The sequence below is a fragment of the Canis lupus genome, chromosome 8 (genome assembly GCF_011100685.1).
Source record: "Canis lupus familiaris isolate Mischka breed German Shepherd chromosome 8, alternate assembly UU_Cfam_GSD_1.0, whole genome shotgun sequence".
Lineage (NCBI taxonomy): Eukaryota > Metazoa > Chordata > Mammalia > Carnivora > Canidae > Canis > Canis lupus.
The window spans coordinates 69,147,975-69,168,035 of record NC_049229.1 but is presented as its reverse complement, the minus strand read 5'-3'; the positions used below and the strand labels follow the sequence as shown (position 1 = coordinate 69,168,035).

The following is a 20,061-nucleotide window of genomic DNA, read 5'->3' as shown; positions in this document are numbered from 1 at the left end:
AACCACACCTACCCCTTAATGAATTCTGTATCTCGGGATTTACACACAGAGATGTTTGCCTTAGTGCTGTAATAAAGGAAACACTGGAAATATGATAAATACCCAATTATGGAGGACTGGTTAAATACATTATAGTATACTGGGTAATTATTAAAAATTATAGCATCTAAAAACTTTTCAACAATATGGGAAACGCTAATGCTATCATATTAAGTTGGGAGAAAATTACATAAAAATGTAAATATGCACATAAAAACACTGGAAGGAGGGAGACCAGCTGTCAGTGGTGGTTGTGGCCGGGTTGGGAGGGAGTGAGTTATCCTCCCTGTCACAGTTTTCTGCTTCCCAAGGAGCCTACAAAGAATGCATCATTTTTGCAGTCAGAATGAATGTCTAGAGGACAAGTCCCATGCCGCTCTCGAGGCACAGGCACACGTGCGTCTCCAGGTCCCACGGCCCCTCCCTCAGCTGTTATGGCCCTTCTCCCACCTTGCAGCCCAGGACCCAGGTCTTGGCCCAAGATCTTGGGCTGCTCCTTCACAGATTCCTCTCTGTCATCTTCTTTGGAAAATAATTTACCTATGCCTTTTATTTATTAAGAGTCAGACCAAAAAAAAAAAAAAAAAAAGAGTTAGACCAACTCCTGGTTTACAAGTCATACAGTCCGGAAAGGGATGATGTCCTCCTCCACCGCCACCATGCCCACGCCAGTCCTGTGAGCTGATGGCTGCGGGGAGGACTTGAGGCAGGCCCCATGCTGGGACCGAGGCTGATGAGAGAGACAGGCTGGGCTGTGTGCAGAGCCACCTGTGGGCTCCAAGTAAAACGCCAGAAGATGATGCTTGCTGCAAGATGGAAGACAGAAGAAGGTGGGCAGTGAGTGGCACTAAAGGCCCCAGGAGCAGCAATGTCCACTATAGCCACATTGTGGAAGAAGCCTCGGTGTCCATCCAAAGATGAATGGATAAAGAAGATGTGGTATATACATACAATGGGGTATTACTCAGCCATTAGAAATGATGAATATGTGCTTACTTTGGCAGCACATATTCTAAAAATAGAAATGACAAATACCCACCATGTGCTTCGACATGGATGGAACTGGAGGGTACTATGCTGAGTGAAGTAAGTCAATCAGAGGATAATCATATGGTTTCATTCATATGGGGAATATAAGAAATAGTGAAAGGGATTATATGGGAAAGGAAGGAAAATGAGTGGGAAATATCAGTGAGGGAGACAGAATATGAGAGACTCCTAACTCTGGGAAACGAACAAGGGGTAGTGGAAGGGGAGGTGGGGTTGGGGTGACTGGGTGACGGGCACTGAGGGGGGCACTTGACGGGATGAGCACTGGGTGTTATAGTTTATGTTGGTAAATCGAATTCCAATAAAAAATATACATATAAAAAATATAATCTGAAAAAAAAAAAATAAAGACCCGAAGGAGAGTGAGGAGCAGTTCTGGGGTGAGGCTATAGGGACAGAGAAGGAGTAATCATGCTGAGCAGCAGACAGAGGGGAAGGGACAGAACCACCCCTGGCCCATGTGGCACCCTGGTGCATATTAGAAAAAGATACCCCTTCAGGTAGAGACCACCCCACACCCAGGGCATGACTTGGCCAGCAGAATTTGGGCTGGATTCCAGCCCCAGCCACCCCTCAGCCAGGAGCCTGTGTGCAGTGAACAACCTGCACAACTTCACATGTTGACCCCAGAAGAGGAAAGAAGGCACAGGGTATCAAGGTGGTGGGAGGAGGGTAACCCTAGAGCTGCCATCAAGGTTTCTGGCTTGGTCTAGCAACTGGGTGGATCAAGGTACCAACAGCTGAGCATGAGGTGTTTCCCATAGCCTCTTTGAATCCTATAAATTAAGAAGATGTCCTACACATGGCAGGTGCTCAGCAAATGTTCAATGAATAAATGAATGAGGTGAGACAGATAATCAGACGCTCTTTAAAGAAAATGTTTAAGTCAAAGACTGTAATTAAAACCTGAGAAATTTGCTTGGTGTAGAAAGAGCACACAGAAGGTGAGAAGAGACGTCTGCCCTGCCTTCCCTCTCTGAACACAACATAATGAGTGGACCACTCAGCACAGCCTAATCACAGGATGCACGGCAGTCTCCTCTCAGCACATTCTACCTCCTTTCTCAGCCTTCGCGCCAGATCTGCTAACAAGCACCAGGCAGTTTTCCTTCAGGGTAGTTTGGCAAGGCTGTGGCTGCCAGGACAGTCTGTCCACTGACGGGGCACACGGAAGATCCATGTGCTTATTAAACATCACAGTTGTCAACAGCACCCTGTATCTGGGGGTCTATCTGTTGGGGCATGGATTTGGGTTACATGAACCTTCCTAAAGTCATGAAAATCTCTGTGGAGTTAAATTGCAGATTCACAGTAATTTCTTCAAGAAATACTGCTAGAGCCACTGACCCCGTGCCAACTCACAGAAAGTCTGAGGGTGCTAAGATGGACAAGACCATTGTGTCCCCCAGCCCTCGAATGGCTCACATCCGGTCGGGGAGCATCCAGACCAGTGGGGTTTGGGATCAGCACCCAGAGGAGATATGGCGGAGACTACAGGACAGGGGTGGCATCTAGCCAGTAAAAGAGAGGAAATTCATGGCCAAGAGAAAAGTATGTTCAAAATCCACAAGGGGTCAAGCTGGAGAGTAAGCCCATTGCAGTCTGTTTCCCCACTAATTACAACTAAAACTCCAGGCAAAATACAAAAAGTAAATCCCTAAAGGCTGTCAAGGTAAACACAAGCACAGAGGCTAGAAGAGAGGGAAGGACATGAAGTGGCCAGCTCGGAGGTAAGCGGCTATTTTCTGCCTCTTTCTCATTTTCTCTAACAGCTTTGACCTGAGAGTAGGCCCCCAGTGGAGCTCTGGTGGCAGCTTCAAAATACAAACAGAAAAAAAAAAAAAAAAAAAAAGAAACAAAAAGAGAAATCCACAAATCCACAATACAGTTGGGGACCTCAGCACTCCTCTCTCAATAATTGAAACAACAAAGAGACAAAAAAATCAGCAAGGACAGAACTAACTGAACAACACCATGAACTAACATGAGCACATTGTCATTTATAGAACTCTCCACCTAATAACAGCAAAATACACACTCTTCCCAGAAGCACAGAGAACATCCAACAAAACACCCCATATCCTGGGCCATAAAATAAATCTTAACAAATGTAAAAGGACCGAATTCATGCCAGGTATGTTTTCTGACCAGAACATAATTACACCAGAAATTAATATCAAAAAGATATCTGGAAAATCTCTATACACATTTAGGAACTAAACAATATATTTCTAAATACCCCACAGGTCACAGAGGAAATAAAAATAAAATTGGAAAATATTTTGAATCAAACAGAAATTAAATACGGCATATCGAAATTTGCAGGACGCATGCTTAGAGTGAAATGAGTAGCATTAAAATGCTTATTATTTTTTTTTTAAAAAACTTCATAGCAATCACCTAATTTGCCACCACCTTACAAAACCAGGGAGAGAGAATATTAAACCCAAATCAAGGCGAAAATAAGAGCAGAAATTAATGACGTTGAAAGTAGAAAGTGCAGAAAATCAATGTTTTATTGAAATGATCAATAAATCTCTAGTCACACTGATTAAGAAAAAAAGAAAAAACAAATGCCAATATCAGGAATGAAATAGAAGACAAAATCTAATAATAAAAGACAGAACCTGAACAATAATAAAGGTGCAACCACTTTGGTAACAGTCTGCAGATTCTCAGGTCACCACTAGAGCTACTCCATGACCTGGTGATCTTAGTCTAGGCAGGACCCAAGAGAAACAAAAACATATGTCCACACACAAAAACTTGCAAATGAACATCCATAACAACATTCGTAATAGCCCAAGCACGGCAACAATACAAATGTCCACCATCTTGTGAATGTGTAAATGCAATGTGCTGATGCATACGATGGAATAGCACTCAGCTATGAACAAGGGATGGAATTCTAGCTTCTTTGACAACGTGGATGACCCTTGAAAACATGATGCTAAACCAAAAGAGCTAGCCACCAAAGATCACACGTTGTAGGATTCACTTTACACAAAATGTTCAAGTCCACAGAGACAGCAAGACCAGTGGTTGCCCAGGGCTGGGAGATGCAGGAGGGGAAAAGGACATGGGGTGAGAGGTGACTTCTAAAGGGCACAGGGTTTCTTTCTGAGGTGACAGAAGCACTCTAAAATGACTGTGGGTGATGTTTGTAGAACTCCATGAATATACTAAAAACTAATGAATTATATACTTTAAATGAGCGAGTTGTATGGTATGCGAACTACATCTCAATGAAGCTATTACCAAAAAAAAAAAAAAGTATTTAAATTATATTAAGACAAAAATAGTGAGGGCATCAAACCCATGATTTTTTTGGACGCCATTAGTTACAGCAAACTAAAATAGGTTTTCAAGTCAGAAAAATTATCAGTCAATTTCAATAAAAATATGAAGATTTCAAAAATCTCAAGATGAGGTATTCAGTGTAACACAGATTATTTTAGCGGCAAAATGTATTATGAAGGACTCATAAGTTAGAATTATATAAATATTATATTCACATCATTATAGGTCCAGAATCTGCTTTAAATTTTCTGATATACCCTATCGCATTTTTAAGGGCAGAAATCATCAAAGGGGTGTCTCAGGTCATCCATCCTGAGTACCGTGGTTCACCAGTTGTTGTCACACAATGTGTTCTAGTCAGCAGCTCACATGTCAGGTTTTAGGGAGGAGTCTGACTGGCAGCCCAAGAAAGGGCAGCAGAGTGGGCAGGCTGGGTAACAGGTATCTGAGATTCTGGATTCTGGGACCATTCCCCTAGCTCTACCTAAGATTTTGGAGAAAATCTGCGTGGGGGACACGCAGGGACACACACACACACACACACACACACACACACACACACCCAGCAGCTGCCTACAAAGGCAGCAAGTAAAGCAGATGGATCCATCACACATTGAAGAAACGGACATCCTCAATGGGGGTTTCTTCTTCTAGACCGGTTGCTCCTAGAGGGCAAGGACTAACTGGATTTTGTCACACCACATACCTGGTATCTGCTGGGGGCTCATATACCATTTTTATGACATCAATAAATGAAATGTACAATTAGGGGGAGGAAGGATTTAGAAAAAGCCCTGGGTTCAGATCCACGGCCCACAGTGGCTACCAGCCTCTGTGCCAAGAGCTATCCCTCCTCGAACAGCTTCCTCGCCTATACGGTGGGGGCAGAAAGGCTGCACTCACAAACATGCTGGGACTCTGTTTTCAGGTCTGAGGCAACAGGGCCCACGACAGCCCTGACCCCAGGCACAGAGCTGCATGCAGCAGCACTGAGTGAACATATGAACGGAGCACACAGCACTCACTGACAAAGTGCTTTATTTACACACACGACTCAAGTTTCATTCATGCTGTGAACAGAGAGCCCTGCAAGGGTGTGGGAGTCAAGCCACCTGGTTATGGTCTTATCCCCACCATCAGTGGGCTGTGTGCTAGCTGAATGTTGGACTGAACCTTTCTGAGCTTGGGTGCCCTGCCAGTGGAATGGGGTGACAGCTGCCTTGGACCACTGTGCCCTGGATGAGCTGTGATACACAGAGAGTGCTCAGTACAGGGACCAGCAGGTGGCAAGGATCAGTACCAACTGCTGGCAGCTAGCTGCCAGAGAGCACCCCAGCCCCACCCCCACTCAACAAATAGGGAGGGCACCAGCAGTCCAGAAAGGACAGGAACCAGCCAAAGTCACAAGGAGTAGAGTGGCCACATGGCTCTCTGCACCAGGCTCTCCAAGGCCCTTCCCCATCTCTTGTCTCTGCTAGCCTCCTAGTCTCATCTGCAGACAAAGTTTGGTTTGAGGCAAAACTCAGAACTATAGAAAATACAAGGAGTTCAAATAAAAAGTCTTTTTAATATAAAGCTGATGAAAGAGACAAATAGAAAGTAATCAAAACCTCATTAGGGCAAATAAGCAACCTGCCTGCAACACCACGCAAACTAATGGCACTGAGTCTCTAAAACAGCTGCCATCACAGAGTGTACATTTCAGGGCAGAAATCCTACAAAACACCACTTGGGAAGCTCACCAGAGCCCCCAAGCTGTGGCCCCCAGGGCCGTGGTTCACAGCTCTGACCGAACCTTAGAATCACCTGGAGAACTAGGGAACCTCATGCTTTGGCCACCTCTGGACAGGGTGGCTGCTGAGCCAGCAGTGCTCTTGGGGTGCTTCTGGCCACTGCATCAGCCCAGTTCCACAGCCACTGGCTGCTATGCTGGCTCAAAGCATTCCCACTCAGGGGAAGGAGCGTCAAATTAGCAAATTAATGAATGGTGGCTCAGCTTCTACTTCCTGGGTGGGCTCGATACACGGGATTTTTAAAACTTGGTCTTGATCAGGGCTGTTAGTCATTCACGTGATAGCCCCACCACCCTCCCATCCAGGGCCTACAATATGCTCAGCACTTTGCTAGGTGCTGGGAACAGAGCAGCAAATGGGGCAAAATCACTGTCCTCAGGGAGTTTCCATTCTGCTGGGAAGCTACACACACGAGGGAGAGGCTGTGATAAGAGGCTGAGGCGAGTGTCCAAGAAGTCAGGAGGGAGAGCCAGCAGCCTCCCCCACTATCATCTGCGTGTCAGGACACACACTGGCAGAAGGGCTGGGACAAAGCTCCAGAAAGAAGTCAAGAAACTAACACAATTTCTGGAAGTCAGGACGGCTCTTTACAAGCTTAAAAAAAGAAAGAAAAAGATGTAGAATAAGCATGAAATATTGATGATTCATGTGAAACCAACACTGGAGCAAAAGTGAGCTGGCCTATCAGAGACACGTTATTGTGAGAATTTATCCCAGAATGGGTGAAGGGTCAGTGTTCTGGAGGCCCAAACAGGTCTGAATGCATCTGCAACTCTCCTTCTTGGGAGCCAACTAGAGCACCAGCTCTGCCCACAGAAGGGAAGAAGAACCAGGGCAGAAGCCAAGATCCCAAGTCAGGAGCCACATGTCCTAGATTTGCCAAAGTGGCTCTAATTTCCAGTGCTGGATCCTGCTCAACTGAGAGGTAATTTGCTGAGGTTGGGGTTCCATACTTTAATCTTGCAAAAAGAGTGATCTGCTAAATGTGCATTATGATTTTTAAGCCCCTACAGTTTTTCTTATAAGTTTGATTCATGGGACACCTAGGTGGCTCAGCATTTGAGCATCTGCCTTTGGCTCAGGGCGTGATCCCCAGTTCTGGGATCAAGTCCCACATCGGGCTCCCTGCGAGGAGCCTGCTTCTCCCTCTGCCTGTGTCTCTGCCTTTCTCTCTCTGTCTCTCATGGATAAATAAATAAAATCTTAAAAAAAAAAAAAAAGTTCAATTCGTGACACAAGGGTGAATATAATACCTATGTTAACTTGGTTCAAACTACGTAGTCCTCTTAAAGTGAACGTTACAGTAACTACAAAGCAAATATCCTGAGCATTTCCCACAGTGCCAATAGGCCCTGGAGAGCTGGGACCATGCATTACATGTCTGTGGCTCTACCCCCCCGCGCCCCCACCCCCTGTCCACATTACACTCATAGCCAAGGACCTGTGGGGCTGGAGAGAAGTGAGGCCAGCTACTGTCATCTATCAAACACCAAGAGCACAAGAGCTCAGAGCCCACCAACTACTGTGCTGTCAGAACCATAACAATATACCTCACATAACGCAGGATCACCCAAGCTTCTGTCCTCATTTCCCAAGTGACCAGTTGTAGCTGAACTGCAGCTAGCCCTTATATCCCATTTGTTGGAGGGCCATTCTATCTGTTCAGAGCCCAGGGCAGCCAGTGCCCCCAAGCCAGGGGCAGGAAGGTGCTGCTTCGGGGCTCTGTCATGATCAGAGGAACAGCTAACTCAGGTTACTCCTTGAGCACCTGTCTGGTCCAGGCCCTGTGAGAGATGCTGAGGCACAGGCATGATTCAACTCAGCCCCTCAGAGGCAGCTCTAAACACCTGTCAGCGGAAGGAACTCACAGTCAAGTAAGAAGGCAAGGAGTTATCACTGAAATAGGTCACAGACAGTGGGGGGAGGTCAATCAAGGATGAAAGCCAAGGGAGCTCACAGCCCTGGCTTTTCAAAGTGTGGTCCATAGACCATTTGCCTCTGCATCTCCTAGGAGCTTATTAAAAATCCAAGATCTCATGTGCAATGGACTGAATGTGTCCCCCCGCCAAATCTGTATGTTGAGCCCTAATCTTCAATGTGATAGTATCTGGAGAAAAGGCCTCTGGAAAGTGTTAAGGTTTAGATGAGGTCAGGAGGGTGTGTCCCCCATAATGGGACTGCATCCTTCTAGGGGGATGGAGAGATTGTAGCTCTTTCCCTCCATTATGTGAGGACCCAGCAAGAAAGGAGCCCTCTGCAAGCCAGGAGGAGAGTCCTCACCAGAACCCGACCATGCTGGCACCCTGATATTGGGCTCCCAGCCTCCAAAACTGCAAAATAAATATCTGTTGTTTAAGCTCCTCAGTCTATGGTATTTTGTTCTAATAGCTCCGACAGACTAAGACGTCAACCTCACTGCACACCTGCTGACACAGAATCTGCATCCTAACAAGAGCCCCAGGTGCTCTCCGGCACATAGGTAGTGTGCAAAGCCATGCTTTATGAACGGCTTTGTCCTGCCCCTTGATTATACCAACAGGGAAACCACGGCTGAGAGAGACTGTAGTCTAGGGGGTTTGCCTACAATCATCCGTCTGTGTGGGTGGTACAAGGAGGCCATGAGCCCAGGTCTCCCGCAGCTCAGGTCAGCAGCACTGGAAGCTGGGAAGGGCTTATGGAGAGAGGGACCCTACAGTGACATGAAGGCCAACCCACAGGCATCCTGGACTCCAAGCCACACCCGTGTTCAAGCACACTATTGGGAGGAAGAGGTCAGAGATCCTGCTGGTGGTATTACACCAGCTTGAGCGTGCGTGCTCAGCTGACTCACACGGAACACATCCTGCTGACCTGCTGGAAATGAAGTCAAGGCACTTTGCAGCAATGAGAGATGTGCTCCAATCATCAAACCCGAGGCAGAGAGAGATCAGCCAAGAAAAGAAGAAAGAGAAGCCAAACAGCCCATTTGCTCTAATGAATTGGGCTGGCCCCGAGAAGTCCAGAATCCCAGCATTTATCATTTGGCTCAGCTTAAGGGTCATAAAATTCTATGACTGGAAAGTAGCTTAAAAGTTCTCTGTTCCAACTACTCTTCAGACTCCGTTTTCTCAGACTGTGGCAAGAGGTTGTCTGGCCCTGCAGTGGTGCTCCAGGGATGGGCTCACTATCCCAGCACAGCATGCCTCAGCTCTATCCTTGGAAAGCCTTCAAAATGCTGATTCACTTTGATCCACTGATTTGAGTTCTGGGACCCAAGTTTAAGGAAATAAACCTCAAAAATAGCACCAGATGCACAGATATATGTCTTATAATGGAACATATAATAAAGTAGACCTGGATGGTCTGTTTGGAGATTATAACAACGATAGAAAATGCTCATATACTTTGACTGAAGACTGTTCTCTGGAAAAGAAATTCTCTGAGCACAAAGTTTCTGCAAGGATGCCCCTAACAGAGTGAGGCAGAGGGGCACCCACCCGTCAGCCTCAGCTTCAGACTCAGGAAGATAGTCTCGAGAATCAATAGAATGACAGATGTCACAGCCAGACATAGCCACAGCAGGGCCCAGCCAGGTTCTGCAGCCCATGTGGTCTGTGTTGCAACTACTCAGCTCTGCCACTGTCATGTGAAAGCAGTTCCAGATGATACACGAATGAGTGCATGTGGCTGTTTTCCAATAAAACTTTACAAAAGCAGAAGGCAAGCCGGATTTAGCCCTGAGCTATAGTTTGTTGACCCTCATCTCCACTTTCACATCTACTCATTTTTTTTATTTTTTTTTACATATACTCATTTTAAATAGAGAGAGAAAGAGAGAGAAAGAAAAAGGAAAAAAGAGATACTGTCTAACGTAAGGAAATAGTTTAATAAGTTAAGCCATTTGAAAACAACTTATTTGATCCGTATTTATCAACTGCTGATTTATGTCAGACTCTGCTCTGAGCACCAGGGATAAAGCAAGAAGCAAGTCAGCTAAGCACTCTGCATCAAAGGGATGTACTAAAAATTCTGCAAGAGTGTGTGATAACAAGGAAAACCCTTACATTACCATGTTATGTGAAAAGTAAAATATAAAACTGAGTATAAAAATATGATCAAGCAATGTTTAAAAAAAATACATGCACTTAAACACACACACACAGAGAAAGAAAAGAAAAGAGAAAAGAAAAGAAAGAAAGAGAAGAAAGAAAAAGAGAGAAAGAAAGAAAGAAAGAAAGAGAAAGAAAGAAAGAAAGAAAGAAAGAAAGAAAGAAAGAAAGAAAGAAAGAAAGAAAGAAAGAAAAGCACTACAACGCTACTAATATCTACCTGTGGCTGTCTCTACTACCCCTTCCCTTTACTTCCCTCTATCTTCCCATTTGTTATGTGATCACATATTACTTTCACAATAAAACAGTCCCTCCCACTGTATTTAACGGGGAAGCTGCTTTTTAAGCTAAGGGTCTGTGTCCCTCCTGCCTCCACCTGCAGTTTTTTTTTAAGATTATTTATTTATTTATTTATTTATTTGAGAGAGACACAGAGAGAGAAAGAGAGAAGGGGGCAGGGGCAGAGACACAGGCAGAGGGAGAAGCAGGCTCCATGCAGGGAGTCTGATGTGGGACTCGATCCCGGGTCTCTAGAATCACGCCCTGGGCAGAAGGCAGGCGCTAAACCGCTGAGCCACCCAGGGATCCCCCCACCTGCAGTTTTCACCACTGTTCCTGAGGGTAGTCCAAAAAAGCTAAGCTGCCCAGCCCCAGACTTTCATCCACACAGGAGACGGTGGGAGAGTTCAGCACCAGGGACAGCGCCAGGCATCCACAACGGCCTGGCAGGCTCAAAAGGGAGCCACCTCAGGTGGGAGCCAGGAGGGCAGGGACCCTGTGCCTTCCCTCTCTGGTCCACTGGCTGCACCCATTTGAGACACTCAGGCAGCACCTGTCAGAGGAAACATAACTGAAGCAGGGGAGAGCTGTCTCTGAGCCCACTGATGCAAATGGAACTGGCCCGTGACCCAGACCGGGAGGAGAGGCAGTCGGGTTGTCGTTAAAGAGGAAGTAAAAACAAACATTGCACAGATCCCTGTATCCGCATTATTAGCTTGGGAGAGACTCGCAAACATGCCAATACCAGTCACAGCAACATCTGCTTCTAATTGCTTCTCCCCCAGCATTTTCAGAGCTTGTCAGATGGTGACTGCCCTAGGAGAAAATCCAATATTTTTAACAAACTCTTAAATCAGATGGCGTCCTTGGTGAGTAATCTCTTACGTATTTGGTCTTTGAGGCTAAAAACAGTAAGCACACCTTTAAGGGACGTGGCCGTCAGCAGGGACTGGGTAATCGAAGGTCCCTCTTCAAACAGCATGACTAAGACTTTCCAACACACGCAGCCCAAATATAAGTGTTTCAGTGGTTCTTTTTTTTTTTTTTTTTTTAATTCCACTGTGTCCACTTCTTTATGGGTAACTTTTCTCTCTTTTCTGAATATTTTTGTAAAAAGAAGTTTCTTCATAAAAGAAAAATGTGAGATTTTTTTTTTGAGATTTATTTTAAAAGAGTACCTTTTACTGTGCTTTAGTTTTCCCACGTGTGAAGTACTTTATGCAAGATACCTCTAGACAAAACTTTACATTTTCTTTAAAGAAGCTGGTCTTATGTTCTCAAAACGCCAACAGCCCATTCCAAAGCCGGTGCCTTCTTGCAGTGGCCAGTTCAACTTTCACATCTGGGAGATCCAAGGTGGGGCAGAAGGCAGTCCTGGAGGGAAGCCTTTAAGGTACCACCTTTTGATACTGCGGCAGGCTGGAGTTCTTCACGGTGGGACTTTAGAGCTCCCTGAATCCCCTAAATCACAAATGCAGGAAGACACTCTGAAAGTCTGTACCCTCTTCTTTCAAAGTTAAACTTAACATGGGTTTTATTCTTAACTACCCTACAGGACTCAAGTGGCTGGATGCCACCTTCAGACAGGGGTGGTGCTTCTCAGATTTTGAAAACAAGTCATCCTAAAGTCATGGAGCACCCCAAAGGCAGTCAGGCCATGGCTCTTCCTCACTACTCCTCCATGAACCCATCCTCAGCCCTGGCTTCTCTTCTCACTGCTAACCCCAAGTGAGACTCGCATGCCAGGGGGCCTCTCTGTCCAAGGCCAGAACACTTGCCCAGAGTCCATGCCCTGCCAGGTCAAGTCAGTCACTGGTCCTCACACTCACTTCAAACTCCTACCTTCCATACATACACATTCCGCATAACTGCCTTTCTCCTTCATTCTCTCACTCAACGATGGCTTGCTTGCTGAGTGCTTTCAATATCCTAACTGTATGCCAGGCACTATTCTAGGAGCTGGAAGTCAACAGCAAACAAAACAGACAAAAATCCCTCCCCTGGCAGAGCTTACATTCACGTGAAGGCAGAGAGGCAAATACACAAATGTCTAAAATCCACAGGATGCCAGGCGGTGATAAATGGTAGGGAGAACAGTGAGGGAGTGACCATCAAGGTGGTCAGGGAAGTCAGAGAAGGCCTCACTGGAAAGGTAGTATTTGAACAGAACCCTGTAGGAGACAGGGAGGGAACCTCTACAGAGAAATTAGGAAAAGAACATTCCAGGTGGAAGGTGTAGCAGGGCAAAGGCCCTGAGGCAGGAATGTGTGGGTGTGTTTTAGGAAAGGCAAAGACACCAGTGGGGCTGGAGATGGTGAGAAGGGGGTAAGGGAAGATCATGTGGGCCTTGTGGGCCACTGGGGGGACACTGGCCTTTACTATGAGTGAAATCAGAACCCAGAGGTTCTGACCAGAGGAGAGGCACATCCGACTTACACTATGATAGATCACTCTGGCTGCTGTGCTAAGAACAAACTGTGAGGAGTGGGGAAAGAGAGAGACCACAATGGAAACTACTAAATTATCCCAGCGAGAGTCAAGGGCAGCTTAAACCAGAGCTACCACAGGATTTGCTCATGGTTTAGACGTGGGGATGAGAAAAAGAGCAGAGACAAGGGACAATTCTGATGGTTCTCGCCCACACACCTAGATGGGTGGAGCTGCCATTTATCAAGTGGGTGAAGGCAAAAGAAGCAGCAGCTTGGCAAACAGTGGGATGGAAACCACTTCTTTGTGGGATCATCATGACCAGACTTTTAGCCCCAGAAGGAACATGGTCTCTAAGGAGCCTTATACACTAAGATGAAAGTACTCACCTGAATGGCGACCTACCCCCCACACACACATGCACACAACACACGTGCAAGCACACAGCACACATATACACATGTGCACACACATGGGTGCATACATACATATGCATGCATACACATGTATATATGCACACAGGCATGCACACACAAACAGTGCTGCTCCACACCAATTAACTGCATCCATACATTATTCCCTTGAGTAACCCAAAAGCCAATTCATTTTATACCATCTGGAAACATTTGCACACAGTAGATGCTCAATAAATGTTTTCAATAACATGCTACACAGAATCACACCTCTGATGTTTCAATATCCTAACCAATCAAGAATGTTCTTTAAAAACATCTACACATTACGTTGAGCACTGTTGAAACATGAAGTGGTAACTACCCCATCTCCAGGGTCCCGCACCTAGATGCTGGCCCGCCCCCAGGCATTCACACCTCTGCAGCAAACTCTCCTGTGGAGAGGCCACAGAAGGAAGACGGGCATCACCTTGCCAGTCCTTATATCCCAAGCTTTGACTTCAGGGTGGAAGCCTCCACACACAAAAAGGCTGTGGTCTTTCGGATGAAATTTCAAGGTGGTGATTCTAAAGTCACTCTGACCACTGAAGAGCTGGGTTCCTGCAACACAAAACAGAGAATAAGGAGTTAAAAAATACTTGGATCACAAAATAAATACCTTACAACTCAGATGCCATCTGGTGTAGAGCTACGGGCAGACACAGCCCATCTGGGCCCAAGGGGGCCTTGAGACTTTCTGGAAGCACAACAGGGGCGGCAGCAACTTCTGCCTCATGTTCTGGCCAGCCCTGCCCTTGATTAGCTGAACTCCCCTAGGGCTAAGCTAATGGCTGGACCCATGAACACCACCTTTCTTGTGTTCTGTAAACACCATGCATCAACTCATCTTAGCCACACAATGCCCTACACCTGCTCCACAACTGGAAGAAGCCAAGGCTCAGGGAAATTAAGTACATTACCAAAGCTGCACGGGTAATATAGAGATTACTTACTTAGGAGTCTACAAAAGAAAAAGCAGGATGCTCCAAAGTGGCCTTTTTAGGATCAGTCATCTTACAATCATAACCTTACAACAAACCTATGAATGGTTTGCTCCAGGGTGTAACAGGTAGGGGTGATATGATACATTGGGCAAAAAATGAGAACATGATACCACGAGGGCCTGAATGCCAGCATGGATAGGTGATATGCCCAACTGGGTCTCACTGGTTCTGCAGGACTCAAGACAGTCCCTATCCTTTACATACTGCCCTGAAACTGCTGTCACACACTCATGTGCACTGTGCAAATGTGTGTGTGTATATAGACACAGTGTGGGAAAAGTCTCTTTTGTCACTGTGATCTTTCAGAGGTAAGCTATATAAATAGGTTGAACACAGGCCATGTAGGGAATGGAAATCTGACCCTGAACTCAAGTCCGTTGGGTTCCAAAGCCAATACTCCTTCCCTCTATACGGTGCCACCTTATATCCCAGAGCACTGGCTGTAGTCTTCATGCGTTCAATTCACCACCACTGAAAATCTATCAGAAACCAGACTGGTCTTGGAAGCCATTCTCACCACCAGAAATCTGAGTGCTGCCTCTGAACAGGTCTCCAGGGGACATTCTGCACATTTTGGGCATGGTACCTGCTATGCAATACACCAGGAGCTTGAAGGTGGCATCCCTCAGATATGTCAGCAAGGGCACACATAGCCTAAGAGAAACAACCCTGACTGCCCCTGGCTCACAGAAACTCCTTTACTGGCAAAGCAGTGGGCAGTTAGGGACACAAGAAGCTGGTGGCCAAGGAGGAGACCAATGTGACACCAAGATCTCAAGCATCATTTCCTCTTACGGGAACCCAGAAACCATGTTTGCTCATTCATTTCAGAAAGCACTTCCAGCTGCCCTGCTTTATGTTCAGGACCCCTACACAGTACTGTACCAGCTCACCAGGTAAGGAAATGAAAGTCATCGATTGGTACTCTCGAGTTACAGCAGGAGCCTTTATAAATCCAATTTGCCTAGATCCATGGTCTCTGCACTCTTCTGACAGCATGCCCCATCAAGGAAAAGCCCTTAAGCACGTATCTCCAAGTTGTTTGTTTGTAAGTTACACAGTGAGCTACCATGCCAATAAATTATGAGCATTAAAATACCAAAAATAAACCATTTTAAAGGATGAGATAAGGACAAAATAACCAATATTTAAAAATATATCTTAACATGCCATTTACTAAGTGTATCAACAAATCTCTTTGAAATGTGTTATAACATTTTTAGTGAGAGCTACTGAACTGGCTCTGCTTCCACTTTTTTTTCAAATGTAGGGAACTTTCTGTGACTCACTGATCTGAAAGGAGCCCAGTTATGGCTTCACTAATCAAAGTCTGTCAGAGCCAGCAAAGACTTCTCCCAGAGATGCACGGACCTGGACAGAAGACATTCACCACTGGCATCAAGGGAGAAAGTATCTACTTCCATCCACCACTGACACAAAGGATTTTGTGACTATTTTTACTAGTGAAGTTCCATTTCCCCTCAAGTCAGAGAATGGTTCCTGCCACTAATTAGAGGGCATTACTGCATTCTCATATTTTTAACAATCAAATTCAAAATCCACCAAAATTTTCATTTAAAGGATTTTAAAGGAGACCAGAAAAACTGCTCTCAAGTTAATAGTGCAGACATTAGTGTTTTTAAAAGGTGACACATTCATGTAGTTCTTGGCAACAAAACTTAGAGAATGATGGAAACAAAAACATCTGGTTTCAAAATGTTCTTCCCATAGTACAACCTTCTTGGAAAGCAGTTACTCTCCTGTTCTTTATTAAAATGTGTCACCTTTCCCATGATGGACAATTGTGTTGATTTATTTCCTAACATCTTCCAGGGATCCACAATCTGTAGTTATGTGTTATCCGAGAAACTTTGAGAAGGACTTGAGGTTTTGTGAAAGAAGACTCTACATTTCTTTAAGCTCAACAAGCCCCTAACTGTTGCTGAGACATGCAGTGCATAAAGATTTTCAAAGTCACCCTATGTTGCTGCAGTGTTGTCATGAGCTGGCCACTTAGGATCCTATCATCTGTAATAGTGAACGGACTGTAAATAAACAACAGCCTAGCTGTCCAACCCAATGGGAGCAGTTAAGGCAAATACAGGTGTCTGCCTGGTGGAATATGGAAAAGCTGTTTAAAATTGGAATCATGGGCAGCCCAGGTGGTGCAGCGGTTTAGCACTGCCCAGGGCGCGATCCTGGAGACCCAGGATCGAGTCCCACGTCGGGCTCCCTGCATGGAGCCTGCTTCTCCCTCTGCCTGTGTCTCTGCCTCTCTCTCTCTCTCTCTCTCTATCTGTGTGCGTGTGTGTGTGTGTGTATCTCATAAATAAATTATTTTTTAAAAATAAAAAATAAATAAATAAAAAATAAAAAAATAAAACTGGAATCATGAACAGGGCTCTTTGGCAAGATGGACAACGTCCATACCTATTCTTGAATTACAAAAATATTAAGTAGGGATTGGTATGGACAGACTGGGAAGAGATTCACCAACTTGAAGTGAATTGTTCTAGGGGTAGTGAGATAACTTTTTAAATTATACTAATATTGTCATAATTTTTTATTTAATAAAGAATTCTTCTAAAAAAGCATCGGAGGGGGATCCCTGGGTGGCTCAGCGGTTTGGCGCCTGCCTTTGACCCAGAGCGTGATCCTGGAGTCCCGGGATCAAGTCCTGCGTCGGGCTCCTTATGTGGAGCCTGCTTCTCCCTCTGCCTGTGTCTCTGCCTCTCTTTCTCTCTCATGAATAAATGAATAAAATCTATAAATAAATAAATAAAAAGGCATCGGAAAGATAAGGAGACTTACAGTAGTCTGGGTCCTATGTCTCTCTCTCATTTGATCAACAGACAAGAAACTATCTCAGGAATTAATCCAACTGGAAACTTGGTATTCCTTGAGCTTCCTCTTCTTTCCTGAAACTCATTCAAGCTACAGTTGATGGTCAAAAACCACCCATGATGTGCCCAGTTAGCAGATGCCACCTGTCCTGGTCTCCATACACCTGGGACAGTACTCAGAGCAGCACTTGTGAAGATCTCAGGATGGACATCGAACCTGTAGCTCAGGCCTCAGGACACTTGCTCCAGCCAAGTAGCAGAGATTTGTCTGAGGAATGAGGGAGTGGACCACCATCATGTCCCCCTCAATGGGAAAGGAGCACATCTATGCCACTGTGGCCCTCCCATCACTGAGAAGGCCCTGGCAGGCCAGAAATCTGTCCTCCTGACAGAGGCAACTGTGCCCACTGCTGACCTCTTGCTCGCTCACATTCACTGCCAGTCCTTAAGCCCAAAAGGAAAAACAAACTATCTGCCTGGAGAAAAATGTTCCTTGTTTCTTGGACCATGGCATATAACCATATGCTTATTTCAGAAACAGCAGTGAATTAGCCATATTTTTTCAAAAAGTGCAGTGATACAGTCTTGCCAACAATGGGGAAAAGATGGGAGGAAAGTGAAAGCTGAGTTGCTAAAAGATGAGGACTGAGCTTTTTCTGCTAAAAAAAAACCCCATGTATTTCTGCATGTTATTCTTCAACCTCCTAAAGAGACTGAGAAGAGAATCTAAGTCTCTTAAGTAAAAAAAATGTTCCTGTTAGAAGACAAGCTATGGTTTAATATCTTTTTTCCTACTTTGGTTTATAAAGACCTAGGCCTTTGCTGTATTTGTTTGTTAAAAGGGTCCAAAACTAAAAGATTTTAAAAAAATTTTAATAAGCTTCTAGACACGTAATGGGAAACATTAAAGGAAGGAGATCTAGCACAAGACTGTGGCTCTGAAATCGGGACGCCAGCTGCCATCGTCCAGCACTGTGCCCGGAACAGGAGGTGGTGTAGCAGAGGCGCTGAGAACCACACAGACCCAGGTGCCATCCCGGCCCTGTCACTTACAGGGGAGGGATGTTGGGCAGGTCCCTTGGGCAGATCCCTCACTGCAGTGTTGCACAGCCTCATACACATAAGACTGTCCAGAGGGCAACATACATACTACATAATATATAAAGTGTTCCAGTGGACCTGGCAGACAGCAAACAACAAAAAGGAGCCTTTAAATGTGTGAGAAAATTAAACTTCAAATTACTGAATTCATCCTTGGTTAGATTAAAGGCTAACCCAAGGGCTATATGTTTTTAACAGCAGGAACCTTGAGGGAGGAATGATCTGGAGTTTCTTTCTGTCTTGAGGCTCTGAGAACATGATGCCCTGGGCTAGCTTTTACAGTTTGTTGAAGAGACGTGGACAAAGGATGGAAATATTTATCAGAGACTATCTCCTACGTGAACACTCGCCATGGTGAAGGTGAAGGTCCTTGCTTGTCAGACTTGTTCCCACTCGATGTTTTTATATACCAAGTACCTTGTTTATCATGTCCTCTCTGGCGATGCTACTTTAAGCTCGATGGTTTGTTGCCTCATAACCTTTAACCTCGAGACTCTCTTGCTTGCTTACATGTTTGTTATAGAGTTCTATTTATTCACTGTATGCTGCTTATAGGAAATTGAGTTTTAAAATATTTAATCCACTAACACTGGCTTTATCGATCTGGTTATAATGAACTCAACCAGTGCAAGAACTGTTCAGATTCTGTTAGAGTTAGGAAAAATCACTTCTTTTCCTCCTTGAATCAATAATGACACAAATAAACTATAAATCGTCATTAAAGCAAAAATATGTTTAAAACAGGATGCAGAAACTCAATTTGTTCTCTTGACACTATTATGACTACCCATGCTTCTATCACTAATACTGTTAAGATAAAGCAGCTGGCAACATGCCAGGGAATTCCTCAGAGTTGCCCCCTCTCCTTTTCTCAAGTGGAGACCCAGGTGACCAACTATGTGGCTGGGGCAACACTGCCTGTCACTCTAATGCCTACCTTGGGGAACCCTATTGTCATGCAAGGCTCTGGGTCCCCAAAGGGTCCTCCTCTTCTACTCAGCATGTCTGGCCCCCAGCCTAGTTTCTGGAATGCAACAGATATTTGATCCAAGTCAGGTGAAACCCAAGTATGGGTCTCCAAGAAAGAGAAGGAAAGTTCATCATGTCTTCCTCTGCACCTGTTATCTCTAGGCTTGCATGTGGCTTGCGTGTCATGTAACAACCCTCTGTGGTAGGTGTAATTAGCCCATTTCACAGCGGGAGAAATGAAAGCTCAGGGAGGTGAGGCCTCATCCAGGGCTGCACAAGTCAGCCACGTTGGGAGAGGGGCTGGACCTGTCTAACCCCAGAGCCCCGCTCTCTGCACCCCACCTCACCTGCCTACAAGCTATCCATGACCTTTCCTTCTCCTTAGCTCTTTGTTCACATCCATGGACTCACAAACATGTAGGATGTTGACAGGGGAAAGCTGATGCTGTAGGCTTGTGGTGATTGAGCTTGTGTTCCCAGGCAGGCGGCATATGACTCATTTCACTAAAATCAATATCGTTACACTCATCCTCTGGGAAGGACTCGGCCAGCTGTAAATCCAACCATCCTGACTCAAAGTTAACGAGAAAAGGAGCTTACTAACTTTCAAATCAAACTCTATGAATCAGAAACAGGGGCTATATAGGCACGCCGGCAGGGTCCTGGGAAGGGTCTGGGTATGAGGCAGACAGGCCTGTGTCTGCAGGTCTCCCAGG

General features: G+C 45.3%; 1 protein-coding gene across 7 annotated transcripts in view; it reads right to left on the bottom strand.

The window, feature by feature from the left end:
* The window catches only part of WDR25 (WD repeat domain 25), a 142,980-nt gene that overhangs the window by 28,415 nt on the left and 94,504 nt on the right, over positions 1–20,061 (bottom strand). For all 7 annotated transcript variants that reach the window (XM_038545717.1, XM_038545719.1, XM_038545718.1 and 4 more), the window contains one exon: positions 13,859–13,989. In XM_038545717.1, the coding sequence (XP_038401645.1) occupies positions 13,859–13,989 (131 nt within the window). The remainder of the gene's footprint in view (positions 1–13,858; positions 13,990–20,061) is intronic.